General features: G+C 59.9%; 5 protein-coding genes across 5 annotated transcripts; all 5 read left to right on the plus strand.

Moving 5' to 3' along the window:
• Positions 1–1,756: 1,756 nt before the first annotated feature.
• LINJ_27_1280 (conserved hypothetical protein) lies at positions 1,757–3,817 on the plus strand (the record flags this gene model as incomplete). The annotated part of the gene is made up of 1 exon (XM_001466335.2): positions 1,757–3,817. The coding sequence occupies one exon, from the start codon at positions 1,757–1,759 to the stop codon at positions 3,815–3,817; it is 2,061 nt and encodes a 686-aa protein (XP_001466372.2).
• A 2,697-nt stretch (positions 3,818–6,514) lies between these two features.
• Positions 6,515–11,077, plus strand: LINJ_27_1290 (putative protein kinase; the record flags this gene model as incomplete). Its single annotated transcript, XM_001466336.1, has 1 exon — positions 6,515–11,077. The coding sequence occupies one exon, from the start codon at positions 6,515–6,517 to the stop codon at positions 11,075–11,077; it is 4,563 nt and encodes a 1,520-aa protein (XP_001466373.1).
• Positions 11,078–13,012: 1,935 nt separating this feature from the next.
• LINJ_27_1300 (putative 60S acidic ribosomal subunit protein) lies at positions 13,013–13,984 on the plus strand (the record flags this gene model as incomplete). The annotated part of the gene is made up of 1 exon (XM_001466337.1): positions 13,013–13,984. The coding sequence occupies one exon, from the start codon at positions 13,013–13,015 to the stop codon at positions 13,982–13,984; it is 972 nt and encodes a 323-aa protein (XP_001466374.1).
• Positions 13,985–15,313: 1,329 nt separating this feature from the next.
• On the plus strand, positions 15,314–15,748 carry LINJ_27_1310 (conserved hypothetical protein; the record flags this gene model as incomplete). The annotated part of the gene is made up of 1 exon (XM_001466338.1): positions 15,314–15,748. The coding sequence occupies one exon, from the start codon at positions 15,314–15,316 to the stop codon at positions 15,746–15,748; it is 435 nt and encodes a 144-aa protein (XP_001466375.1).
• A 1,271-nt stretch (positions 15,749–17,019) lies between these two features.
• Positions 17,020–18,147, plus strand: LINJ_27_1320 (conserved hypothetical protein; the record flags this gene model as incomplete). Its single annotated transcript, XM_001466339.1, has 1 exon — positions 17,020–18,147. One exon carries the CDS (start codon positions 17,020–17,022, stop codon positions 18,145–18,147), a length of 1,128 nt encoding a protein of 375 aa, XP_001466376.1.
• Between the last annotated feature and the right edge of the window lie 4,031 nt (positions 18,148–22,178).

The raw sequence follows: 22,178 nt of genomic DNA on the forward strand, positions 1-22,178 counted from the left end.
ATTTGTTGAAAGGAGTGCGAGAGCGAGGCGAGCGGTGGAGGTTGAGAGGGTGCGCGCGCCGGCGTTTCTGCAAGCGTGTATGCGGCTCATGTGCTCCGACAACGGAGTGATGTTATAATGTTGGTTAGCAGAGGCAGGAGCGACAGGAGGGTCTATCAGGAAAGAGCTGCGCTGGCTATGAATGGGAGGGGGTGGAGGAAGAGGAGAGGACAGTGAAAAAAGGAGGATATGCACAGGCGCATGGGTCGTGTGCAAGCCACACCTGGGCTCTGTTGGATATGCAGAGCCTGCCCTGGCATCGCCCCCCTTCTTTTCGCACTGCCGATCTCTTTCTCTTTGGTGCTTACACGGTAGATCGTGCTATGGCGAGGAGATGCGGAGCATCCTGGCACGAGTTGCCGCGGGATTCTCGCTCTCCCCTTTCGCTTCTCCCCTCTGCCCTCCACCCTTCCCTTTTTTTCGTCTGCGCGTGTTCTCGTTTTTGTTTTTCTTCTGAGCCCCTTTTCAGCGCTCGAATCGTTGTTCCGTTGCTGACTACCGCTCCAATGAAACAAAACACGTAATAGGCACGAGCAAGAGGGGGTGTGGTGTCTGAGATGGTCAGAGTGCGTATGTGTTTGCGCACCCCTCCCTGTTTGCTTCGTCTTTGATCTCTTCGTCTCTCGACAGCTAATCCATGTTCGGCATGGCAGAGGGAAGCAGCCATCGGTGCACTCGTGCGGTTTGTTGCGGGCCAGCTGGCATAGCTCACTGGCTTTGCACAGGAACACAGAAGCCACTCCTGCGGTTGCCAGATCAATCCACCGCTTTGGGCTGCCCTCTGCCGCCATTTTACCGTTTTCTGCGCCTTTCCATTTCTGCCTCGTCTTCGTCTCCAACTCTCTATCTCCTCCACTCCTCCTTGGATCTTCTCTGGTCTCGCTTCACTGCTGGTCGCGGCCTCTCAACACTTCCCTCCCGCTCACACACCCGCATATACACGACTGCATATTGGCTTGCCTCCGCGACAGAAAACTGAACCGATACACGACAAACAACGAAAAACATTGAAGAGGAGAACACACTCGAGGCTCGTTTTATCTGGATGCCGCCTCCTTCCGTCCCTCCTTCCTTTTTCATTTTCTTCGCGTACGAGTGTCTGTGCGTTGTGTGCGTGTGCGCGCTCTCTATCTCTGAGAGCCGGTAACTCGTGCGGCATTCACAGAGCTGTTCTGCAGCACGGACAAGCAAGCAGATTGCACGCGCTCTGCTTCACATAGGCACACTCACAGGAGAGGAGGCTCCGGGGCTTGAGCTCACGCCACTGCATTGGAAAAAGAAACACGCGTCTGTATCCGGCATTGCCCACACGAAAATCTCTTTGGCTCGTTGCAGTTGTTCTTCGGTTCTCCCCCACCCCCGCCCGCTTCTTCTCCGTCTCCTCTGTGGCACGCTTGTTGATTTCTCTTTGCGCGGGGAGGGGAGGTCTTTCGTTGCTGTGTTTCATCTTTTCTTGTGTTGTTGCTGTCGCTCTTCGTTGTCGCGGGTGGTGGTGGTTGCTGAGAACGTCTTGGAACACAAAAGCGCAGACGCCCGGGGATAGAGAGAGTTGCTTCTATTCGATCGCATCGTGCAGCCGGTGCCTATCACTGACGCACAGGCGAAAACGTGAAACCACGCTGGCCTTCGCGTTGCGCGACTGCATTCTTGTTTTTTTCAGTCTTGTTCTCCTTACCGCGTGCCCAGGACGCGTCATCATCAAGTGTTCTTCTTCGCGATGTTTCCATCACCGGTGAGCGGGCTCCCGGCCACCACCCTCCTTGCCAAGGTCGATGTCGCTCCCCAGTTGGCGGACATCCACAAGGAGTTTGCGCCTCTTCTACGCCTCTCCGGCATATGCGCGGCGAGTAGCGGCAGCACCGCTGTGGGGCCCAACGGCACCAGCTCCGGAGCTGGGGTGAGCAACGGCGGGCTATCCGGCAGCGAGGAGGAGGACCTGCGCGGCAGGCGCAGTCCAGCCGCGTCTCCTGTGCGCACCGTCGATAGCCGGCTCGCCGAGCTCATGGCCCCGGTCATGGTGACGTTGCCGCCGCCGATGTCCAAGGAGGATGCTGCCTCGATTGCTCATTACGTGCGCCGCTTCCATGTGCAGGAGGAGTACGAGCGCTCTTACGTCGCTCTCATCTTCCAGGAGTACAAGAAGCGGAAGAGCATGGAGCAGAAGTGGGAGAGTGACTTGGCGTCGTGGCGGAGTGAACTGAAGCAGCTGCAGCAGAGGGAGCTGCCGCCTGAGGTGCGCGCTGCCGCGAGTGTCATCGTATCCGAAGAAGCGGCAGCCCGGAAGGCGGTACACGACGCTTACGATAAGTTCCTGAAGTGGGTCGAGGAGACGGTGCCGCAGTGGATTGAAACAGCGCAGCGGCAGGAGCAGCGGCGGGTGGACAACGAAAATGCGAAGAAGGCCGCTATGGCGGCCGCGCGAGAGGCGCTAGCGCATGAGCTAGCCATGGGGAAACGCCTGAGCGACGTGAACGACCGCACTTCCTTCCAGAACACCGGCGCGGTGACGGGACTCAAAGAGGACGGCACCCTCTCCTATGAGCCGGCTGTCTCCGTGGAAACACAGGTGCAGGCGTCTCGCGAGGCCACTGAGGCGCTTTCTCCGACGGAACTGCGCCGCAAGGCCATCCGCATGCTGGAGGCAGAGGAGGCGGAAATGAAGCGCCGCCGCGAGGAGCAGCTGCGCCTGCTGCGCGTGCAGGAAGAGCAGTTGCGCGCAGAGATAGCTCTCAAGGAAAAGTACAAGCAGGAGGAGGCTGAGCGACGCCAGCGCGAAGCTGAGCAGAAACGGAAGGACGAACTGGCGCGGCGCTATGATGCGCTGCTGAAAGAAGAATTTACCCTGCAGAGCCGTATGCGGGAACGAGAGGAGATGGAGGTGCGGCAGGAGGCGGAGCGACGCGCAAAGTTGGCACAGGTGGCAGCCGAAGAGGAGGAGCTGCGGCGGCGCATACAAGAGACAGAGGACCGCCGTAAGGCTTCGGAGGAGGAGGCGGCGCGTGTGGCGCGGGATAAGAAGATGCGCGAAGTACGCGAGAAGGAAGAAATGCTGCGGCAGCGCATCGCGGAGCGCGCCGCAGCCGCGGAGGCGGAGCGACTCGAGCGGGAAGCTGAGGCCCGCATCCACGCTGAGGCCGAAGCGGTGCGTGCTCAACAAGAGGAGGCGCTTCGTCAGGCCAGAATGCAACGGGAAGAAAGGGAGAAGAAACAACAACTTGCCTACTTGCGCGATCAGGAGGAGGCGTACAAACGGCGCATCCGAGAGAAGGAGCTGGCCGAGATCGAGAAGAAGAGACTTGCCGCGGAGTCGCAGTGGCAGCACAGAGCATCGACCACGTCAGCCTTGGCCGCCCACTCTGTCTCCTCGACGTCCGCCACCCCAATCGTCATGCCGCCAGCTGCCGCCCTTCCAGCCCCGCACTTGATGGCGCCGCAAATTCCCATGAGCTCGTACACCACTGTCATGCCCTCGAACGTATACCAGCCGATACCGGCGGCACCGGCACCCTCTGCGGTAGCACCTGGTGGCTGCTACCTCTACCCCAACCCAGTGGCAACAGTCGTGCCAACAGCGGGAATGCCGCCGCCTTCACGCCCTGAGTACGGCGTCTATCCTTTCGCCCAGCCGCCGTGCGTACCGGTGGCCCAACAATACCCTCAGCCCTACCCGCCCGCTACCGTAGGGTACTACCCGGGTGTACCGCAAGGCGGAGCTCCACCAGGGGTGATGACGCTGCAGACTTCGCCATACTCGCCTGCGGCCATGCATACTCTCTAAGAGGAATCCCGGGCTGTTTGACGGACGTGACCCTCGCGGTACACGCAGCGCGTAATAGCCGGTATGCCATCTCTTCCTTGCTTCTCCGTTTCCATGCAACCGTGCTGCTGTGGTGGGGTGGACTTACCACCTTGCGCTGCCGTGTTCTCTGCGGCAGCATCTTTGCTTGTTTTACACGTGTGTACATGCACTTCCATGGCGTCTTGTCTTCTGCTCTCTCCTTCTCGCTCCCGCCAACGCTCCTTTCGTGGCTACCGCGGCCAGTATCATCTGCTCTTTCCAGTTATTTCTGTCTTCTCCGCCTTGAATAGTGCTCTCGCACCGCAGTGTTGTTGCGTTCGTTTGTGCTGCTGTCCTTTGCTGTGGCCGATATTAGGCGTGCGCGCCGGTGCAGTCTCCAGCGCACACTTTTCTTTTTACTGTCTATTCCATCATTTCTACCTTTATTTTTCCTTGCGTTTTGCTGTTGTTTTCAAGCAACGAGGAGTTGGCTGCGTGCGCGCAAGCACACACACACACACACACAAGCAGAAAACGAAAAGAGAACGCGAATGCGCTACTGTTACTCCGCCATCGTTGGCGACGGAAGAGGTGGGGTGAGACGCAGCCTTGCTTTTTGCGTTTCTTCCCAAGGCACCAAAGACGGTGACACTACGGCGGAGGGACAGAGACGTGGCCGTGTAGCGTCTCTCTTACGTCCTTGTTGTTGACGCAGCAGGCACCAGTAGCACTGGCCGATGCTGCTGCTGTTTCGCAGCCCCCTACTTCCTACTCTCTCGCGCGTCCCCTTTGAGAACTCTTCTTTCCTCCCCACGTCACCAACTGCCCCCGATTACATACCCCAAATCGCGACTTTAGAGTGACATAGTCGCTACGATTGTGCACACGCTCGGCTGACTCAGTCGCATACACTCACTCATCCCACACGCACTCCAACCCACACGCGCATCCTTCGCTGTGCGCGCTCACCGAGCTGCTTCGCCACGCCGTCTCTTTATTTCACGCGGACCATACACACGGGCACACAAGCATAGGCCGAAGGAGGCGTTCCTAGTATAGCATTATTTAGCGCTGCTCTGCCCCTTCCACGTATCTGTCTGCTCCCAACCACGTCCTCCCTTGTTTGAGTTTTTTTTTTCCTTTGCTATGGACCCCTCTTCTGCATCCGGGCCTTCTTCTCTTCCTTTGTTGTTGTTGTCGGTTCCATCTCAGGCATCTCTGCTTCTTTGCCCATCCCACACACGCACACACACCATTTTCTGTGTTGTTGTGTCTCTGTGAGTTTTGATCAAAGGTGCTTGGGAACGGAAGGCGAAAGCGTGCGTTGCGCGGCTGCTTCCTCCTCCGACGACGACGCTGCTTCGCAGTTGTGTGCTGCCTCTCCTCTTTTTTTTTTCGCTCTCTTTCTCTGCTCTTCTTCTGAGTGGAGCTGCGGGCAGGATAAGGACAGCCAAGACAAGCCGGGCGTGGCGCTGCGTAGTTTCTGTTGCTGTTATTTGTGTTTCCGCGTGTTTTGCGTGCGTGCCGGTGAGACGTAGTTGTGACGTGTTGCGCGTCACCTTTGCCTGGGCCTGTATGTTTGTCTTCCCCTTCCCTCCTTTTTTTGGTTGTTTGTTTCTCTCTTGGGCTCTCCCTTTTCTGCCCATTTGCCATTGCATATGTGCTTAGTGAAGTGAAAGCACGTTCCCCCCTCCTCCCCTCAACCACCATTCCCTGGCAGCTCACCGCATAACGTCTTGCCGCCTACTCCCCCTCCCTCTCTCTCTCCCTCACTGCCTGCCTCACAGTGCACCCCACCGTCTCCCCTCAGCACCCGCGCCTGCGTGACCAGGTCTTCGAGAGGCGCGCCTGATATCTCGCGTTCTTCCCTTTGCCCATCTCTTATCAGGCACAGCAACGTCGTTCCTGTCAGCCTCGTGTCTGGCCTTCTTTCCTTTCCCCCAGCGCAGTCGCCCTCCCACGAAACGACGGCGGTACAGCACAAAAACGAACAAAGGGAAAGAAAACATACATAAAGGTAGCCCCGAGCTCTATTTTTCTTTTGTTATTGTGTGTGTGTGTGTGTCTGTGCTTCATTGGTATCTCTGCGTACGCACTTCGTCACTCCTGCGGCCGTTTTCTTTGTTAATTTTACCCCCCCTCCCCTCCCCATCTTTTTTTTTTCGGTTCTGGTCGAGCATTTGTTTTTGTTTCTTCTGTTGGTGTTGGCAGTGATCGTGGTGGTGGTGGTGGTGGTGGTGCGTGTGCTCCTCACAGGAATACGAGAACACCTTCTCATTTTTTCTTCTTGTCGTTGTGAGTGCCTGGGTTCTTCTTTGCCCTCCCTCTCCACATCGCACATCACACACACTCGCTCGTTCTCTCTTTGAACCTTTTTACTTTTTCGTTGTTCCTCTCTGTTCTCTCTCTCTCGTGCTTGTTGCATACTTGACCCTGCCTGTCTGCGTGTGCGTCCCTGTCGGTGTATCTGTTTCTCTGGGTGTGGGTGTGCGCTTGTGTGCCCCCATTGGCTGCCTCGGCCCTGCGTGCACGGTGATTAGTCTTGCTCCCTCCTTCGACTGTGATGCGCTTTGCGTGCCGTTGCGCACCGACACTCCCTCTTTTCCATCTCTCCCCCTCCCCCCCCCCGCACGTGCACAGGCTTTCTTTCCTTATTACGTGTTCTGCGACGATACCGACGCGTAGGCTGGAGATCGTATGAGCTCTTCACCATCTGACACTCACTCGTCTGCCTTCCCTGATGCCACTAGCGTTGCTGCTGCCTTCTCACGTGACGACTTCTTCGAGTGCCCTCGGTGCCACCGACATTGCAAGAGTCGGACGTGGTTCCTGAAGCACTTGGAGGCGTGCTCCAAGAGCGCCAGCTCCTCCAGCACGCACGGCAATACGGTATCAGGCGAGGGCAGCGGTGGATCCCCCAGGACGGCAGCGTTCGCCACAAAGGTCAAGAACCACCACCGTCACCCTTCGCGTAGCTCCGCCACAGAGGACGTCACGCCGCTGCTGCTCGAGTCGGCGACATCGACAACCTCGTCGTCGTCCGCTACGTCGTACTCGCACGTGCACAGTCACAAGCCGTCAGGGCTGACCCACCCGACGGGCAGTAGTGGTCGCGAGGTGGCCCCTTCCCACTTGATAGAGGCAGGGCTCAGCGCCGACACTGGACTCTCGCGCAGCTCTGCCGTTGGCTTTGGCGGGTACCGCGACGGGCGGAGAGAATCAAATAACACGACGCCGACGGCAACCTCGCAGGCGTCGCCTCACTGGCCCATTGATGATCTGCCCATAGCTAGTTCAGCCTCCGGCGTCGGCACAGGTGCCGGCGGTAGCATCGTAGCCAACGGGATGTCTAGACCAACGAGCCCCTCGCAGGGAAGCTCATTGTATGCTGGAAGTCCGCGTGGTCTTCGTGCGGGTGAGAGCTGCGGCGAGAGCGGCTCTGCTCACGCATCAACGGCGTTTGGACGCACCTCTGCCCCGGCCGCTGCGGCGGCCTCATCGTCTTTCTCCACGGCACAACGTGATGAGGCAGAACAGCATCGGCAGCCGGCACGTCAGGACAGCTTTCGGCTACAGTCAGACTTCACCTGGACGCAGTACACCCCCAGTGCTTCGGAAGAGGATGGCGACGACGAGGCGCTGGGCGAACACGACGGCTCTATCCTCGACCACTCCAGCCGGCAGTTGTTGCGGAGCCTTGGCCGCGTGCAAAGGGGCAACAACCCGGCACCGCGCGAGGCTGGTACCTCGCTCTGCAGCATTGGTGCAGACCGATTGATGGCTCCCGGTGACGCGGACAAGACCCCAGATAGATGGGCGTATGAGCAGCAGCTCAGCGGGAAAAGCAGCCACCACAGAAGCACTCCCCCAAGCGCGGCTGGAGACGTCGGTCGCCACACGGCGACAGGGATGCTGCAAGGCGCCAGCTTCCCTCTGGAAGGCGAGCAGCAAATGCAGCGGCGTTTCTCGGCATCCATCAGCGAGTTCTCCCCCACAGAGTGCAACGTAATCGGCGCGGCAGATGGGTCTCAGAGTGTTGGAAGCGCCTCCAACAGCGACCGCTTTCACCGCTCAGCGCGCGACAGCGCGTCCCCTGTGAGCCCCATCTGCATGTCCTCAGCCTCGCCAATGTTCGTGCAGGCGACAGGGAGTCCCAGCTTGCTACATATCAACGTGTCGCCTACGAGCACCACCGCCGCTGGCAGCAGCATGAGCCGACTCAATGGAATGAACGCCAGCTCGAGTGGTGGCGGCGGTCGTACCCCGCGCCACGGCGATCGCAGCGGCGCCGTCACCCCTCGCGCCATCTCCTTCCAGCGCGGGCGCGCCGTCGGCTCCGGCGGCTTCGGCATTGTCTACCAGGCGATCCTCTCCGATGGCTCCCTCGCGGCTGTGAAGGAGCTGAAGCTCGAGAACGCTAACTTGAAAGCGATCGACCGCGAGGTGCGCGCCATGAGCAGCATCCCCCCACATCCGAATTGCGTCCGCTACCTCGGGTCGCGCTACAGTGCGCATCACTACTACATCATAATGGAGTACATTAGCGGTGGCAGCATCAACTCCTTGCGCAAGTCGGTGGGGCGGTTCCGCGAGTCGGTCTTCCAGCGCTATGCGTACATGGTGCTTCTCGGCCTTTCTCACCTCCACGCAAACGGCATCTTGCACCGCGACATCAAAGGCGCGAACGTGCTGCTCGACGAGAGCGGATGTGCGAAGATTGTCGACTTCGGCTGTAGTGGCAACCTGAACCAAGCCACGACAACGCTGAGCGGCGGTGGCACTCCACTGTGGATGGCTCCGGAGGTGTGCCGGGGCGAGCCAGCCACGGAGAAGTCCGATGTCTGGGCCTTTGGCTGCCTGTGCCTAGAGATGACAAACGACACCGGGATGCCGTGGAACTTCCCCCCCGGCATGACCCTGCAGGGTGTTGTGTACGCGTTGGCCTGCGCCAAGTCGCCACCCGCCATCCCGACCGATCTTTCTCTCGAGGCGCAGGATTTCCTGCGGCGCTGCCTGCGGATCGATCCAGGCGAGCGAGCCACTGTGGCGGAGCTCTTGCAGCACCCCTTTTTTGACGTGGACCTGATGGAAGATTCAGAAGAGGACGAGCTGCTGTCGTCCTACGGGGCGAGCGCGCGGCAGTCGGCCGTGAAGCGAGCTGTCCGGCAAGTGAACCTTAGCAGTGCGCTTGACGCCGCGGCGCACCAGCAGGAGCGGCAGCAGTACCGTGGCGAGGGCGATGAGGTAGGCGGCGGTGCCAAGGACATGCAAGTGAGCTCTCCGGTGCAGGTCTTTGCAGGTATGTCTCTACCGTCACAAGGAATGCACAGCAGCGGTCACAGGCCCATTTCGGACCCCGATGCAGGTGCCCTTTTACGGTCGCCGAATTCGCATTCGAAGAGCGCCTCGGGCCCCCAGCTTGATCACTACACCCGCAGCGTGAATATCGGTTTCAGCTTGCAGGCCGTGGATGAGGATGACGACGACGATGGCGGCGGTGCTGAAAAGGCTGAGGACAACGTAGGCCCAAGCCATAACCTTCTTGGAGGATCCCCACCGGCCATTCCAGAGACGGCTGCGTCGACCGATCGCTGTCGCACGACATCGTTCAAGTCCGCCGGTGTGGAGGAGGACGAGAACGAGTACACGCAGATGATCACGGAAATTATCACTCAGGCACGCGAGGCGTACACCGACGAGGAGCGCCGCTTGACGGAGCGGCGGCGGAGGCTAAACATGATGCACCGGAGCAGCGACGAGGACACTTCCCTCACAGCCACCATGAGCAGCGGCAGCGACACCAGCAACAACGGCGGCAGCGCCGGCAGCGCCGGCTGCAGCTTTGCTGAGGAGGGGGAGAGGAGCGAGCACGTTGATATCGAGAGTGACTTGAGTACTCTCAGCGGCAGCGATGGGGATGTCGGGGCCCGCAGCCGTTCTGTTGGTGGTCCTCGTCGCCACTCGCTCGGGACTACGTGGCGCGATCAGTCTGCACGCGCCTCAGCCGCCACTGAGAACTCAGAGGAGCTGCTGCAGAACACAGACAGGGAAGTGCCGCATCACGAGCCGGCATGCGCAGCTCGAGTAAAGGATCCCACCGCGCCCTCTGCGTCTGCGTTGTCGGCTTGTCGTAGCCGATTCCCCGGGTCCGACGCACGCGCAAGCACGACCCTTGCGGCGACATCACCGACCAGCGCACACGTCGGATCGTGGGACACATCCATCTCACTCTACGCAACCAGTCCTTCTTCAAGTACGCGAGGCTTGGAAGCTGGTCCACAGTTTCAGCGGTCGCCCCACGGTTTAGTGCTTCCTCTTCCTCTTGCCTCCTCGTACCCGCGACAACAGCAGCAGCAGCAGCAACAGCAACAGCAGCGCCCCTGCCCGGTCTCGCCGCCGACGCGCCAGAGAGAGGTCATGAGGAGGGAGCTCCCACGCGATAAGAGTCGCTCTCGAGGCGGCGCGTCCTTCGGCAAATCGCCTTACGACGGCGTTGTCGCGAAGGCGGCTGGCGGTGTCGCACGCGCGCCGCGCGAGCCTGGAGGCCCCGTCGGGGTGGCCACTACGATTCGGCAGCCGGCTGGCTCCTCTCCCCTCTCGCCGCACACCTCCGCGAGTGCGGAGACCCCGCCTCCCCTTTCCAGCTCTCCCGCTACTCAGAGCAGCACCATCTGTGGCGCTGTTCTCAGTGAGCGCAGCAGCAGCTCGCGTACCCCGCCGCTTACGGTTGGGGGACCGCACCGCCAGACTCCACCACAGCCGCTGGCCACGACGACCGCGACTTCATCTGCACACTCCGACATCGTTGCCTGCCCGATCGAGTGGTACACGGGTGGCTCGGGTAGACTTGACGTCAGCAGCGCCACCTGGCGTACAGGTGCGTCCGGCCATCTGCCCAAGGAGCTCTCCATGGCACAGAAGGAGATGCAGGAGATGCTGGACTGGGGGACCAGCAGCGATCGACATCACGCCTTGTCCTCCTCGTCGCCGGACATAGGCCGGCGTAGCTCCAAAGCGTTGCCGACGGCCACCAATAGCGCCGTTCGCGGAGGTGAAGGCCATCACAATCATCATCGTCTTCACCATTTGTGTCACAACCATGGCGACGATCTCGACTCCGAATGCACCGCCGAAGCGGAGTCGCTTTCACACCATGAGTCGAGGGGGCTGTCGGCGACGGAGACGGTGGCCGCTGCGCAGCAGCCGGCAAAGCGCAAGTTATGGGGTCTCGGCATTTTTCGTAATCTGAGGAGCAAGTAGAGTTTTTGCGTCTGTGCTTGCGGCGTCGGGCGTGTGAGCAACAGCGACAGCGGGTGAGAGATGCAGCAAGCGGGAGTGCCGCCGTGTGCATGTGACTGACCGTGTCTTGGCATCGATGCATGCGATGAGGTGAAATGGACATCATCGCCCCTTCCTTGTGTTACACTCCCGCCCACCACCGGCTCCCTCTCTATTCCCTCCGCTTTATGCCGTCATCCGTTTTGTCACCGCCTCATCCTCCTCCCTCGTCTTGGTGACGAGAGCGAGAGCGAGAGAGAGGGAGGGCAACTAGGCCATGTGTGAGGCGGTGGAGGGGTGGTGGTGAAGCGGAGATTGGATAAATGGGACCGGCAGGCAGACAGCGGAAAGGAGTGAGATGGCTTGCAGCATAAGGGATGGCAGGGAGCGGGGCAGGTCGGTGGTGTCTTCAAGAATAGCCGATTCTCGCGTCCTTTGCAACCTTTCTTTCCCGTGCTGTTTTCTTTACACATCTCCCATAGACTCCACGCGTCTCGTTGTGTCCTGCTCTTTCACGTTGTTTTTCTGACCGGGTACTCACACACCCGGTCGTACACCTCGTGTGGTGCCCCTCTACCTCCTCCTCATTTTGTCTTCCTCCCGCTTGGGTTGCCTCACCTGCTACGGTTGCTTGTGCACCTCTTCCGTTCCTCTGCCCGTACCCTGCGCCGTTCCCCTCCCCCCCTCGCCATCCGACAGCGGCGCCTCCTCTCCCCGTCCGTGTCCACACTCCACCTGCCTTGTTCCCTCGTATTTTCTAGTTTCATTGCCTCTCTGCGCGTTACTTCGTAATGCGCACTGTTCATCGGTCCTTGTATCCCCCTTCAACGCGTTGCTTCCGTTGTCTCTTTTCCTCTGCGTGTGCTTGCCCGTTCTTTGTCCGTCTGTTTTGATGCCTTCCCCCATACCCCGCCGACCTGAGGCCGAATACTTGTATTTCGTCTGTATGTGTGTGCGCACGTCGCTGGCTCGCTTTCTAGTGACTTTCCTTGCTTATCACATACTCTGATGTCCTTGTCTATTTCTGTGTATGTGTACTGTCTGCGTGTCTGACACTTGAACACCAGTGCGCCTGTGTGCATGCATATGAGTGTTTACCGTCTCGTGGTTTCAAGTGCTCCCTCTCTCTTTCCTTTTTCCGCCTCCCCCTCCTCCCTCCTCTTGCTTTATGCGCGTGTGTGTGTGTTCAGCCTTTCCGCCTTGCTTCCCGAGCTTCGCTTAAGACACACGAAAAGAGAGGGGTATACACCACCTACTCAGTAGCAACAACGTGAGCAGCGTACCTTCGGCACCACGGTAGACAAGGGCAAATGGGCGGGCTTGAGGTATGTATGTGTGTGTATGTGTGAGCAGACGCGGTAGGCACACCGGTGATAGCACCAAACAATCGCTGTGCCCCCGCCTCTAATTTTTTGTTGTTGTTGTTGTTGTTCGCCGTTTGGGGCATGCGAATGTTTTGCGTTGTTTTCCCTCTCTCGTGCGTTGCGCTTTGTTTTATACGCTTGTGTCCGGATAGAGTGGGGAGCCCTCATACGAAGCAAAAAAAAAAACTACAGGCGTGCGTGGGCCGTCCCGCTGTCTCTGAAGAATGGATGCGCGGATGTCCGCGTACCCCCTTTTTGTTTAGGAACCGGCCTTCCTTACTGCGCACTTCACGCATACACGCACACGCACACGCACACGCGAGCGCACATATATCCCTGCGTGCCTTCAATGAAACTCTGCACCCCTCTTCATCTGCCACTCTTCTCTGCTCTCTGCTCCGTCCCCTGCCTCCCTTGACTGCCTTTTACTTGTTCCCTTTCTATTTCCTCGGGCCTCGCAACCTTCGTTGTGCGCTCAACACTCACAACATACGCACCCACAAATCGTTGCGTCACGGCCTCCCCTGCTGCTTTGCAGTTCCCTTTCGCAACGATGCCGTCTATCACCACTGCCAAGCGCGAGTACGAGGAGCGCCTCGTCGACTGCCTGACCAAGTACAGCTGCGTGCTGTTCGTGGGCATGGACAACGTCCGCTCGCAGCAGGTGCACGATGTGCGCCGTGCGCTGCGCGGCAAGGCCGAGTTCATTATGGGCAAGAAGACGCTGCAGGCGAAGATCGTGGAGAAGCGCGCGCAAGCCAAGGACGCGAGCCCCGAGGCGAAGCGCTTCAACGATCAGTGTGAGGAGTACAACCTGCTGAGCGGCAACACCGGCCTCATCTTCACTAACAACGCTGTCCAGGAGATCACCTCTGTGCTTGACGCGCACCGCGTGAAGGCCCCGGCGCGTGTCGGAGCGATTTCCCCGTGCGACGTGGTTGTGCCTGCTGGCAGCACCGGCATGGAGCCGACCCAGACGTCCTTCTTCCAGGCGCTGAACATTGCGACGAAGATTGCCAAGGGTATGGTGGAGATCGTGACGGAGAAGAAGGTGCTGAGCGTCGGCGACAAGGTGGACAACTCGACGGCGACGCTGCTGCAAAAGCTGAACATCAGCCCGTTCTACTACCAGGTGAATGTGCTGTCCGTGTGGGACCGCGGTGTGCTGTTCACCCGCGAGGACCTCATGATGACGGAGGACATGGTGGAGAAGATGCTGATGGAAGGCCTGAGCAACGTTGCGGCGATGGCGCTGGGTGCTGGCATCCCGACGTCTTCGACGATTGGCCCGATGCTGGTGGACGCCTTCAAGAACCTGCTGGCTGTCTCCGTGGCGACCTCGTACGAGTTCGAGGAGCACAACGGCAAGGAGCTGCGCGAGGCCGCGATCAACGGCCTGCTGGCCGGCTCTGGCTCGGCTGCTGCGGAGCCCGCCGCTGCCGCGCCGGCCGCCCCTAGCGCTGCTGCCAAGGAGGAGCCGGAGGAGAGCGACGAGGACGACTTCGGCATGGGCGGTCTCTTCTAAGCGACTCGCTATCCGCCACCCAGCACCGTCGAGTGTTCGTGCGTTCGCATGGTGGACAGTGGCGAGCGTGTGATGCCCTTGGATCATCAGGAAGCAACTCTCTCCCTTTCTCTGGGTGTTCTTCGTTTCTTCTTTCATTTGTTTTTGATCGCCGTGCGCCGCTGCGGCGATCGCTCAGTTCTTATTTTCGATCAACCAACAACGAAGGAGACGACAGCAGACACGCGACACATCTTCACGGAGGAAAGGGACGACGTACTAGCCGACATGGTGAGCAAACCATGCTGCAGCGGACCCTTGGGTGTGCCTGTACGTGCCGCACGCGCCCCACGAGATGACAGGGAGTGCTGTGTACGTGTGCGCGTGTGGGAGGGGGATGGCGGTGTGCTAGTGCTGCCCAGCTGCGCGATGTGCTTCTTTTTCCCTCAGCTGACCCACGCTCGTGCGGCTGCTGATGGGGTACGCACGTCGCCCGCGTTGGCCCTTCCTCACCCCTCCTCCTCCTTCACAAGAGCGTGCATTGTGTCGCAGCTGCCCACTCAATGCACGGTAGCTCATTCTCCGTCTCGCTCTCTGTCGATGTGCTGCCATGACGTGCACGTAACAGAGAACTGATGATGGGACGGGGGCAAGGGCGAGAGGGGCTAGCAGGCACCAGGCGTGTGCGCGTACGCTCGTGCGTGTTGTCCCGCGTGCCGAAGCAAGGCTCTCTCGCAGACCGTATTCAAGATGCAACCCTGCGCACATGCCTCTGTGGCTTGCAGCACAGAAAATGATGTGTCTACCGCTTCGTTCTCCCCTTTCATCCTCTTGCTTTTTGAAATTCCTTTTTTTTCGCGTGCCTGCTCCTCCTCGCGATACGCGGCACGCCTCCACCTCACTCGCTGTGGTGACTTCCACTCAACAATGCTGCATGCATGGGCACTCTGCCGCAGTTCTCTGCGACGTGCCCTCCCTCTGACCTACTCGTGGTCTTGAACGGTGCGTCCATGAACATCATTGCTCGCCGCTGCCACTTCACCCAGCTCATCACGTGCGCCGTCTTGCGACGCTGCTTCTTCCCTCTGTGAGATGCAGATATCTGTTGCGTGGTGCCTAGACGCGCATATCACATACCCTCCTCCCTTCCTCCGTGTGACCCCCGCACCCCTTGTTCCATCATATCGGCCAGCACAGGGAAACTCACACCTACACCCCATCTCGCATAGATTGCCCATTGGCGACGCATCACCGCATCGCCGGTAATTCGGTGACGCCCGCTTCTGTCTTGATTGGTTAGGCGCTTTGCCAATCTTTTTTTTTTTTAGTAGGCCGTCTTTGACGTCGCGCATGTCGCGAGTGCTTACGGTGCTGCTAACGTACGACGACCCGGAGTGCGGCGGCGCGGCGGATGCGCTGGTGGAGCACCTGGAGCGTGATGCGGTCGCTGTGGAGGGGCACTGCCAGCTCTCCGTGAAGCCGATTCAGGTGCTGCAAAACGGTTCTCACCGCGATGCCCTCTACGGCTCACTGCAAGACCTGTTTCAAATGAAACCGCAAGACATCTACGTCATCGCGTTCCTCAAGGGATCGCAGCCGGAGGAGTACCGCAAGGTGAATGAGCTGTGCAACAGCGTGCGTCCCAATCCCGTGAAGTGCCAGGTGCTGACACACTTGGCGAACTACAACGATGTCGGCCTCATCATTCGTAATTTGGTGCGTCTGGTGCTGGATGAGATGACAAAGGAGGAGGCGAGCCTCGGCAGCACTGAGCCGTCCAAGTAGGAGAGGGGTGCATGCTTGTGTGTGTGTGTACGAATGACGAAAGAAGAGGGAGTGTATGAAGAGGAGGGGGGCGGTTATGTGAGTGACGTTCAGCTGCTGCGCGCAGAAGATGAGGCTCCCATGTTCTTCTTCGCTCTCCTCCCCTTCCTTGGCTTCGTGGGCGCGATTGCCCCCTCTGCTGCTTCTGAATCGACTCAGCCTGCGAATTCCACCCACCGATTCGATCCTCCTTCTGCAGGGCACCCTTGCGGATTCACTGCAAGCAATCCTGCTCCCGCTCCACTGCAGCACCTGAGGTGGTTCTGTGAGTTCGTGAAAGGGCCTTGCTATACTGAATGCTCGAGCACGGTGAGTGAGAACGGAGTCGGTGTCGTGGCCCACGTAGCGGCCGTGCACTCTTCGCCTCTGCTCTCATTTCTTGACCCCAAGCCCCTTCTTGCCCTTTAGTTTTCTTTGTCGCGCTGTATGCGCTTGTGCGCAGCTGATGGCGGGCTGCGAGGAAAAGGGCTCTTTTCCGAGGGAGAGAAGACGGCCCGTGGGTGGTGGTGACCAGACTTTCTGGAGCGTCTCGCTTATAGGAAGCGGGGACGTGCACGAGGCAGTGGCTGCAGAACAACAAAAAAGAAGGATGCCGGCAGCGGGATTCCACACAGAGACACGCACGCACGCACTCACCACAAGTTGCTCCACCACTCCCGCCCGTGCCCAAGACCTGCGCTGGCCGCAACATTTGTTCTGCGGGCCACTTTCTCTCGCATCGGCTATCTTGCTCGGCGCTGAGAGAGGCGCGCCGCGCGACACTCGCCAGACACCACATCCTGTGGTGCTTTCGGACGCCTCGCTGTCTGTGCAGGTGAGCAGATTCTCTCGAGGGCACCTGTGTTGCATTACACCGACCGATCTAGCCAGAGGAGATCCGTGGAGGCGCCCTGCTCCGCTGCTAGTGAGAGTGCCGCCGCTGAATTCTTGCGTGCGTGTGTGCCTTTGTCGCTTGACTTGCACAGTCGTCTTGCTTGCTGAAGACGCTGGCCAATGCACGGTCTCTGTGCTTGCCCTCTCTTCTTACCATTATCGACCCCTGATCTTTGCCCGGACCGCTTTTTACGATGTGCTCCACCATCCATGTCGCTTGTGCAGCTGCGCTCTCCCTCTCGAGAGCACTTGGACGAAAAGCGAGCAGTACCAGCGACAACCACAAGCGACGGCAAGCGCGTCCAAGCATACGTGGTGCTACCGACGAGACATCTTTCCAGCCCCATTCGCAGCACACAATGGAGGAGTGGATCATGGCTTCCCTTAAGGACAAGTACATCGACAGGGTGGACGCGTCTAGCGTGCAGTCCGGCGTCTTCTGCGAAGCGTTCACCTCCCCATGGTACGATGGCGGCGTGGTCTTTGACTGGACCGCTCTGCATCAGAGGCTGACACGGCCGACCGTGGCCCTGCCAGACGTGACCAAGGCCGTCACTGCACTTCGGCGCTTCGGTGCAGAGGCGCTGATGGCCGCGTCTGGCGAGGGCGACAAGAAGTGCTTTTCGACCGTCGTGGAGTTGAGGGAGCCGTGGACTCTCCACCCACTTTCTGAGCAGGCGCAGCGCCTCAGCGTTTTCGATGTCCTCTCCGTTACCGCGTCCTCCGCGCCAACAGAGGCGGCTGCCAGCAGCTCTCCCGCCCCGTCCTCAAGCGACTCTCGACAGCTCTACACCTTTCTGCGTGGTCCGCCCGGGCAGCGCACGGTGCGGGAAGACATGGCGCGCGTGCTCTCGAGTGCGGAGGAGCAGTTCCGGAGGAGCGGCGTGCGCGTGGTGTCTTTCCTGAGCTCTTTTATCCTGTTTGGAAGCGACTTCACGGACATGCTCCACAGCACGGCCGCGGTCTTTCGGGCCCTGACCGAGGCAGGCTTCTGCATCGACAGCCACGGCTCCTGCCTCGGACCTCGCGTTGTGACGCCGCTGCGCGTGGATGCTGACGATTGGTGGACCACCTCACCACTGCAGCAGATTGAATCCGAGGAGGACGTGGCTGCCCTTCTCGTCGCTCTCTTCTATCAATGGCTGCAGGACGCGTACGTGTGGGGCTGCACGGCTCCCATACGACTCTTCCCCGACGCCAAAGAAACGCACGCCACGCAGTCGACGCGCCTATTGGAGCGATTTGTGCGCGGGCTTGTGCTACCTCGAGCCCGTGCGATTGGACTGGACGCACTGTACGCGTCTCTCCCTGAGGAGGGTGGCAGCCTACTAGAGTTAGCCGCTGTCGGATTAGAGAAGAAGCAGGCTCCGACGGGACTGCAGCGGTGGAGTGTGTTGGAGCTGCGGGTTGTACTCGCCCAGCTCGGTGCCTACGAGCACATCCCCTGCGAGTACCTTGGACAGCCACAGAACAACACCAGGCGTTAGCGCTGCCGCTTTCGCAGGCCCTGCCCCTTCCTGCAGCGCCAACTCATCGATCTCTCGCGTCGTCTCCTTTTAATAAGCAACGCAAGCGGGCAAGGGCTCGGCGACCCTCGCTTGCAGCGTTGCTATCGCCTTACACGCATGGAGCTGTGCTGCATGGTGTGGCAGACTTCCTTGCGGTTAGGTACCTTCTCCGCGGCAAGGACGACAGTGGGTGCTATGTCTTGCGGCCACGCGCTCCAGTGCCGCTGCTGCCTGTGCGGCAGCATGGGCGGGGGGTCTCGCTGGCGTACGAGTGTGCACGTGCGCGTGTGCTCACCCGTCTCTCCTCGACGGCATGGTCGAAGGGGAGAGCGGCGACAGACACACCCACACACGCACAAAAAAGCGGAAGACAAGCAGAATAGCGATGACGTGTGAACGAGGGCGCGTCGCAGTGCGAGATCGAGTCCTGCTCCACCCGTCGAAGCGACCGCTTCACGCCCACTGGGCGGGGATGATTTTGTGTGTCTAGCTTTTCAAGTTCGCACGCGTTTTCCTTGCTGCGGCTTCCCCTACGGTCCTACGAGTGAGCTTGCGTGGTGGTCCTGCTCGCCTGTCTTCGCCTCAGAGGGCTTTTCTGTGCAGGGAGCGCAGCCGTCGTCTCTTGTTCCGCCCCACTCGACCTCGGTCTGACACGCCACTTGATCCCTCTCTTCCCTAACTCGTCCACTTGGGCCCCAAGCACAGGCAGCGCCTGCCCACAGGTTATGTGCCTGCTCGCCGCTGTCGTACTTGTGTGCTATTCTTTTCGGGCATGCCTCGTTGTCTTCTCCGAAACTCGCAGCTTGCTCTGCGGCACACTCGTGTAGCGCGTGTGAAAGGCAGCAGCGTGACTTTGAAGAAGCTGTGCAAGTGTGTGCTGAGCACGGGAGGAGGCAGGCACCGACGCAGAATTACGCACGCCTACTGTGATCACCCGCCCACAGAAGGATGCAAGCACATCATCGTAAGCGAACCGGGTCTCTTCTCTTCTCTCTCGGAGACCTCCTGTTGTTCGGCGTTGCAAGAGTAGATGGCGTAGACGACTTGCCCGCCTTCTCTCGCTCACGTGATTCCCACCGCCGCGCCGTGTACGACGACTTGGCATGGTATCTGTTCTTTTTTTTTTTCGGCGAGCGTCGCTGCGCAACCCTCCGCTGGCCAACTATGTTGACAAGAAGGACCATGGGCGCGACAACTGTGCCTTTTCCCTTGCCAATGCAAATCTTGTGTCCATGGCCGGCTTTGGCGGAGCCCATCGTGGTGCTCATCCACCGTCCGCGTCAGCGCCGGTGCGACGGCGCTCTGCACCGCCTTGTGGCCGGATGTATCGCTGATCATGCAGTTTGACCTGTCCGCCCATTCCACTGTGGTGGTTGCTTCTGCGGTGGCACCGGGGATTCCTGCCCGGTAGAGGTGTGTTGGTGGTGGTGAGGGAGGGGAAGACGCGAGGACAAGGCGATCCATGTGTTCGCCAGCGCCGGGCAGCTCCTCGTCAGCTTTCCACTCCGTCTCGCCCTTCTCGGCTAGGCACCAGAAGGCGAGCTCTACTTCCTTCGAGTCCCTGCGCTGGCGGCCGCGCTCGCGGACACGCGCTGCGTGACGCTCGGAGCCTCGGCAACGGCTTTGCTTGTGCCATTGCAAAGCGGAGCTGGGCAGGCGTATATCTCCTGCCGTGTCTCACTGCGACCCGCCCGGCTTCGAGGGCCGAGGCCGCATCGCCAAGGGCGGCTCTCGCCCGTGCTCCCGCTGCGTCGCCCAACACCCTTTGAACGACACCGGCAGGCTCCACGGCCTGCTGCGTGAAGAGCTCGCGTCGTCCGTTGTCTATCCCGTTCGACTGCCTCTGTCCGTGCCTGCTTTCTTCGCGCTTGTTTTTGGGCGGCGGCGGCCGAGGACCAAGGTACCAATCCGCCAGCTCGCGATGTTCCAGTACCGGGGGTCTTGCCGGCCGTGCCGGTACTGGGTATGATGCCCTCTGCTAAAAGCGATACAGGCGACTTCATCGTGCTATGGGGCCGATCACGGTGGTGCGGTGCGTGGAACGTCGATTTATGCCACGGGCACTAGCGCCGGTGCGGCGGTTGGCACGCTGTGTGCCCTGGTGGTGGCTGAAGGCGGTTTGCTAGCGAACGCTTACGCCGATGCCGCCGCCGCACCATCGGAGTGATGGTTTCCCTCTGCCGCTCGGGCTCCCCGGCTGGCGACTCGGCTGCAGCGGGGACATCGCCACCGTTGCCGAGTGCGATGGGGCGCGCGTCTTGACAGACACGTACTACCTCGTGCAGGAGGTGCTGCCTTGCCTGGCAATGCGATGCCGCGCGCAGCCGCCGCACAGCCCCGCCTTGCAGGTGGTCATGACATATCAGGTGTACACGACCGGTGACCGCCACAGAAGTGCCCAGGTGCCTGCCGCGCGGGCGTTCAGTCCTGTCTCATCGCCACCGATCGCGGTGACGCTTTCAAGAGGCGACTCACCTAACGGCAGAGGCCTCGAGGACGAGGCGCACAAAGAGGGGTGCGACATGCCGCATGCGGAGGCATCGCTTACGCGCTTCTCGGCGCAGCTTCGCACGAGCTCGATTTGGAGCAGAAACATCGCCGTATCACCGCGGTCTCCTTCGCTGGCGAGAGAGTTGGCCTTTGCAGCGGTGCACCGAGGGCTACTGTGGACGCTGTGCGCCGGTTTCGCATGCTGCGGGCCGTGTGAGAGGAGCCGCATTGCCAGATGCCTTTCCGCAAGGTGCAGCAGCAGCTGCTTACAGGCAACAGGTTGCGGATGGCGCGCCAGCTGACGAGCGCGACCTAGCTGGTGAGATGTCACGGATCGGCTTCTCTGACATGCACCGCCGCTGCGCGAGCAGTCCACCTTCTCGGCGTCTGACAGCGGTGCCAAAAGACGCGTATTGGGTACCTGACGGCCGTGCAGCTGCTGGCCGCGCACAGGCAGGAGGAGGGGCATGCTGTGCGGTATGTTGCCGACGCGTACGCGAAAACAGTGGCCCGGGTGGCGAGGCACATGTTGCTTGGCATCCCTCGTTATGGGGGTGGGGGCGGCGATGGTGGAATAAGACACCTGCCTTGTTCAGCAGATCATGCAGCGCGTGCCAGGCATCGCCGGGGTGCAGCCAGCCGGCTCGCAGCTGCTGACCGGCCTCCAGCGAGGCTGGCGGAGACGAGGCCATGAGAAGCTCAGATGCGGCCGGCTTTCACGGTGATCTTTGCCGCTTCGCCCCTCCAAACACATACACGCATACAGACGATAAAGAAGAGGCGCGTATGCCCCAACTGCGTCCAACATGGCGCTGGAGCATTGCGGGAGTGAGAGCGAAGCACGTGGTGTCATTCCCGTCGATGCCTTTTTGACATTAACGATGCGACAGCAGTGAGGGAGAGGAGGGGTGGGGGGTGGTGGACGCGTCGAAGTAACCACAGAAGGGGACACGACATTCTGCGTCTCCCCCCCCTCTCTCCACCTCATTCGGATGCCTCTCCTTGTCTGTTCACAGTCGACCTCTTCACTTCACCTCTTCTCTCCCTCCTTCTCATTATCTCTGGGTGTGTCTCTCTCGCATGTATGTATGAATGCGTCTTTGTGTTTGGCAACGATCGCCTTGTGCACTCATGCCTCTTCAACGGCAACCTGACTCACTCTTTCGTGCGCACTCGCTCGTAACACACACGTGGACACCGTTCGCGGGTGCTGGCAGATAAGCAGTTTCGCGCACCCTTGCTGACGCGTGTGTGCCCCCTGCGTAGCCTACACCTAGCAGACAGTGAGAAAGATAGAGAGAGAGAGCTGCACAGTGGCCAGCAGCACTGCCAACTGCATCACCATCACTTCCCAGCACCACCACAGTAGAAGTGCTGTTAGACACGCATACGCATACACGTGTGCACCTACACACGCACACGAACGCTTCCTCTGCTTTCCTTGTTTTCTTTTAGTTGCAAAAAAAAACGTACTATTCCTTTGCGAAGGGTGGCGAGCAAAGCCGTCTCGCACCTCTGCC

This window comes from Leishmania infantum, chromosome 27, assembly GCF_000002875.2.
Source record: "Leishmania infantum JPCM5 genome chromosome 27".
NCBI classification, from domain to species: Eukaryota; Euglenozoa; class Kinetoplastea; order Trypanosomatida; family Trypanosomatidae; genus Leishmania; species Leishmania infantum.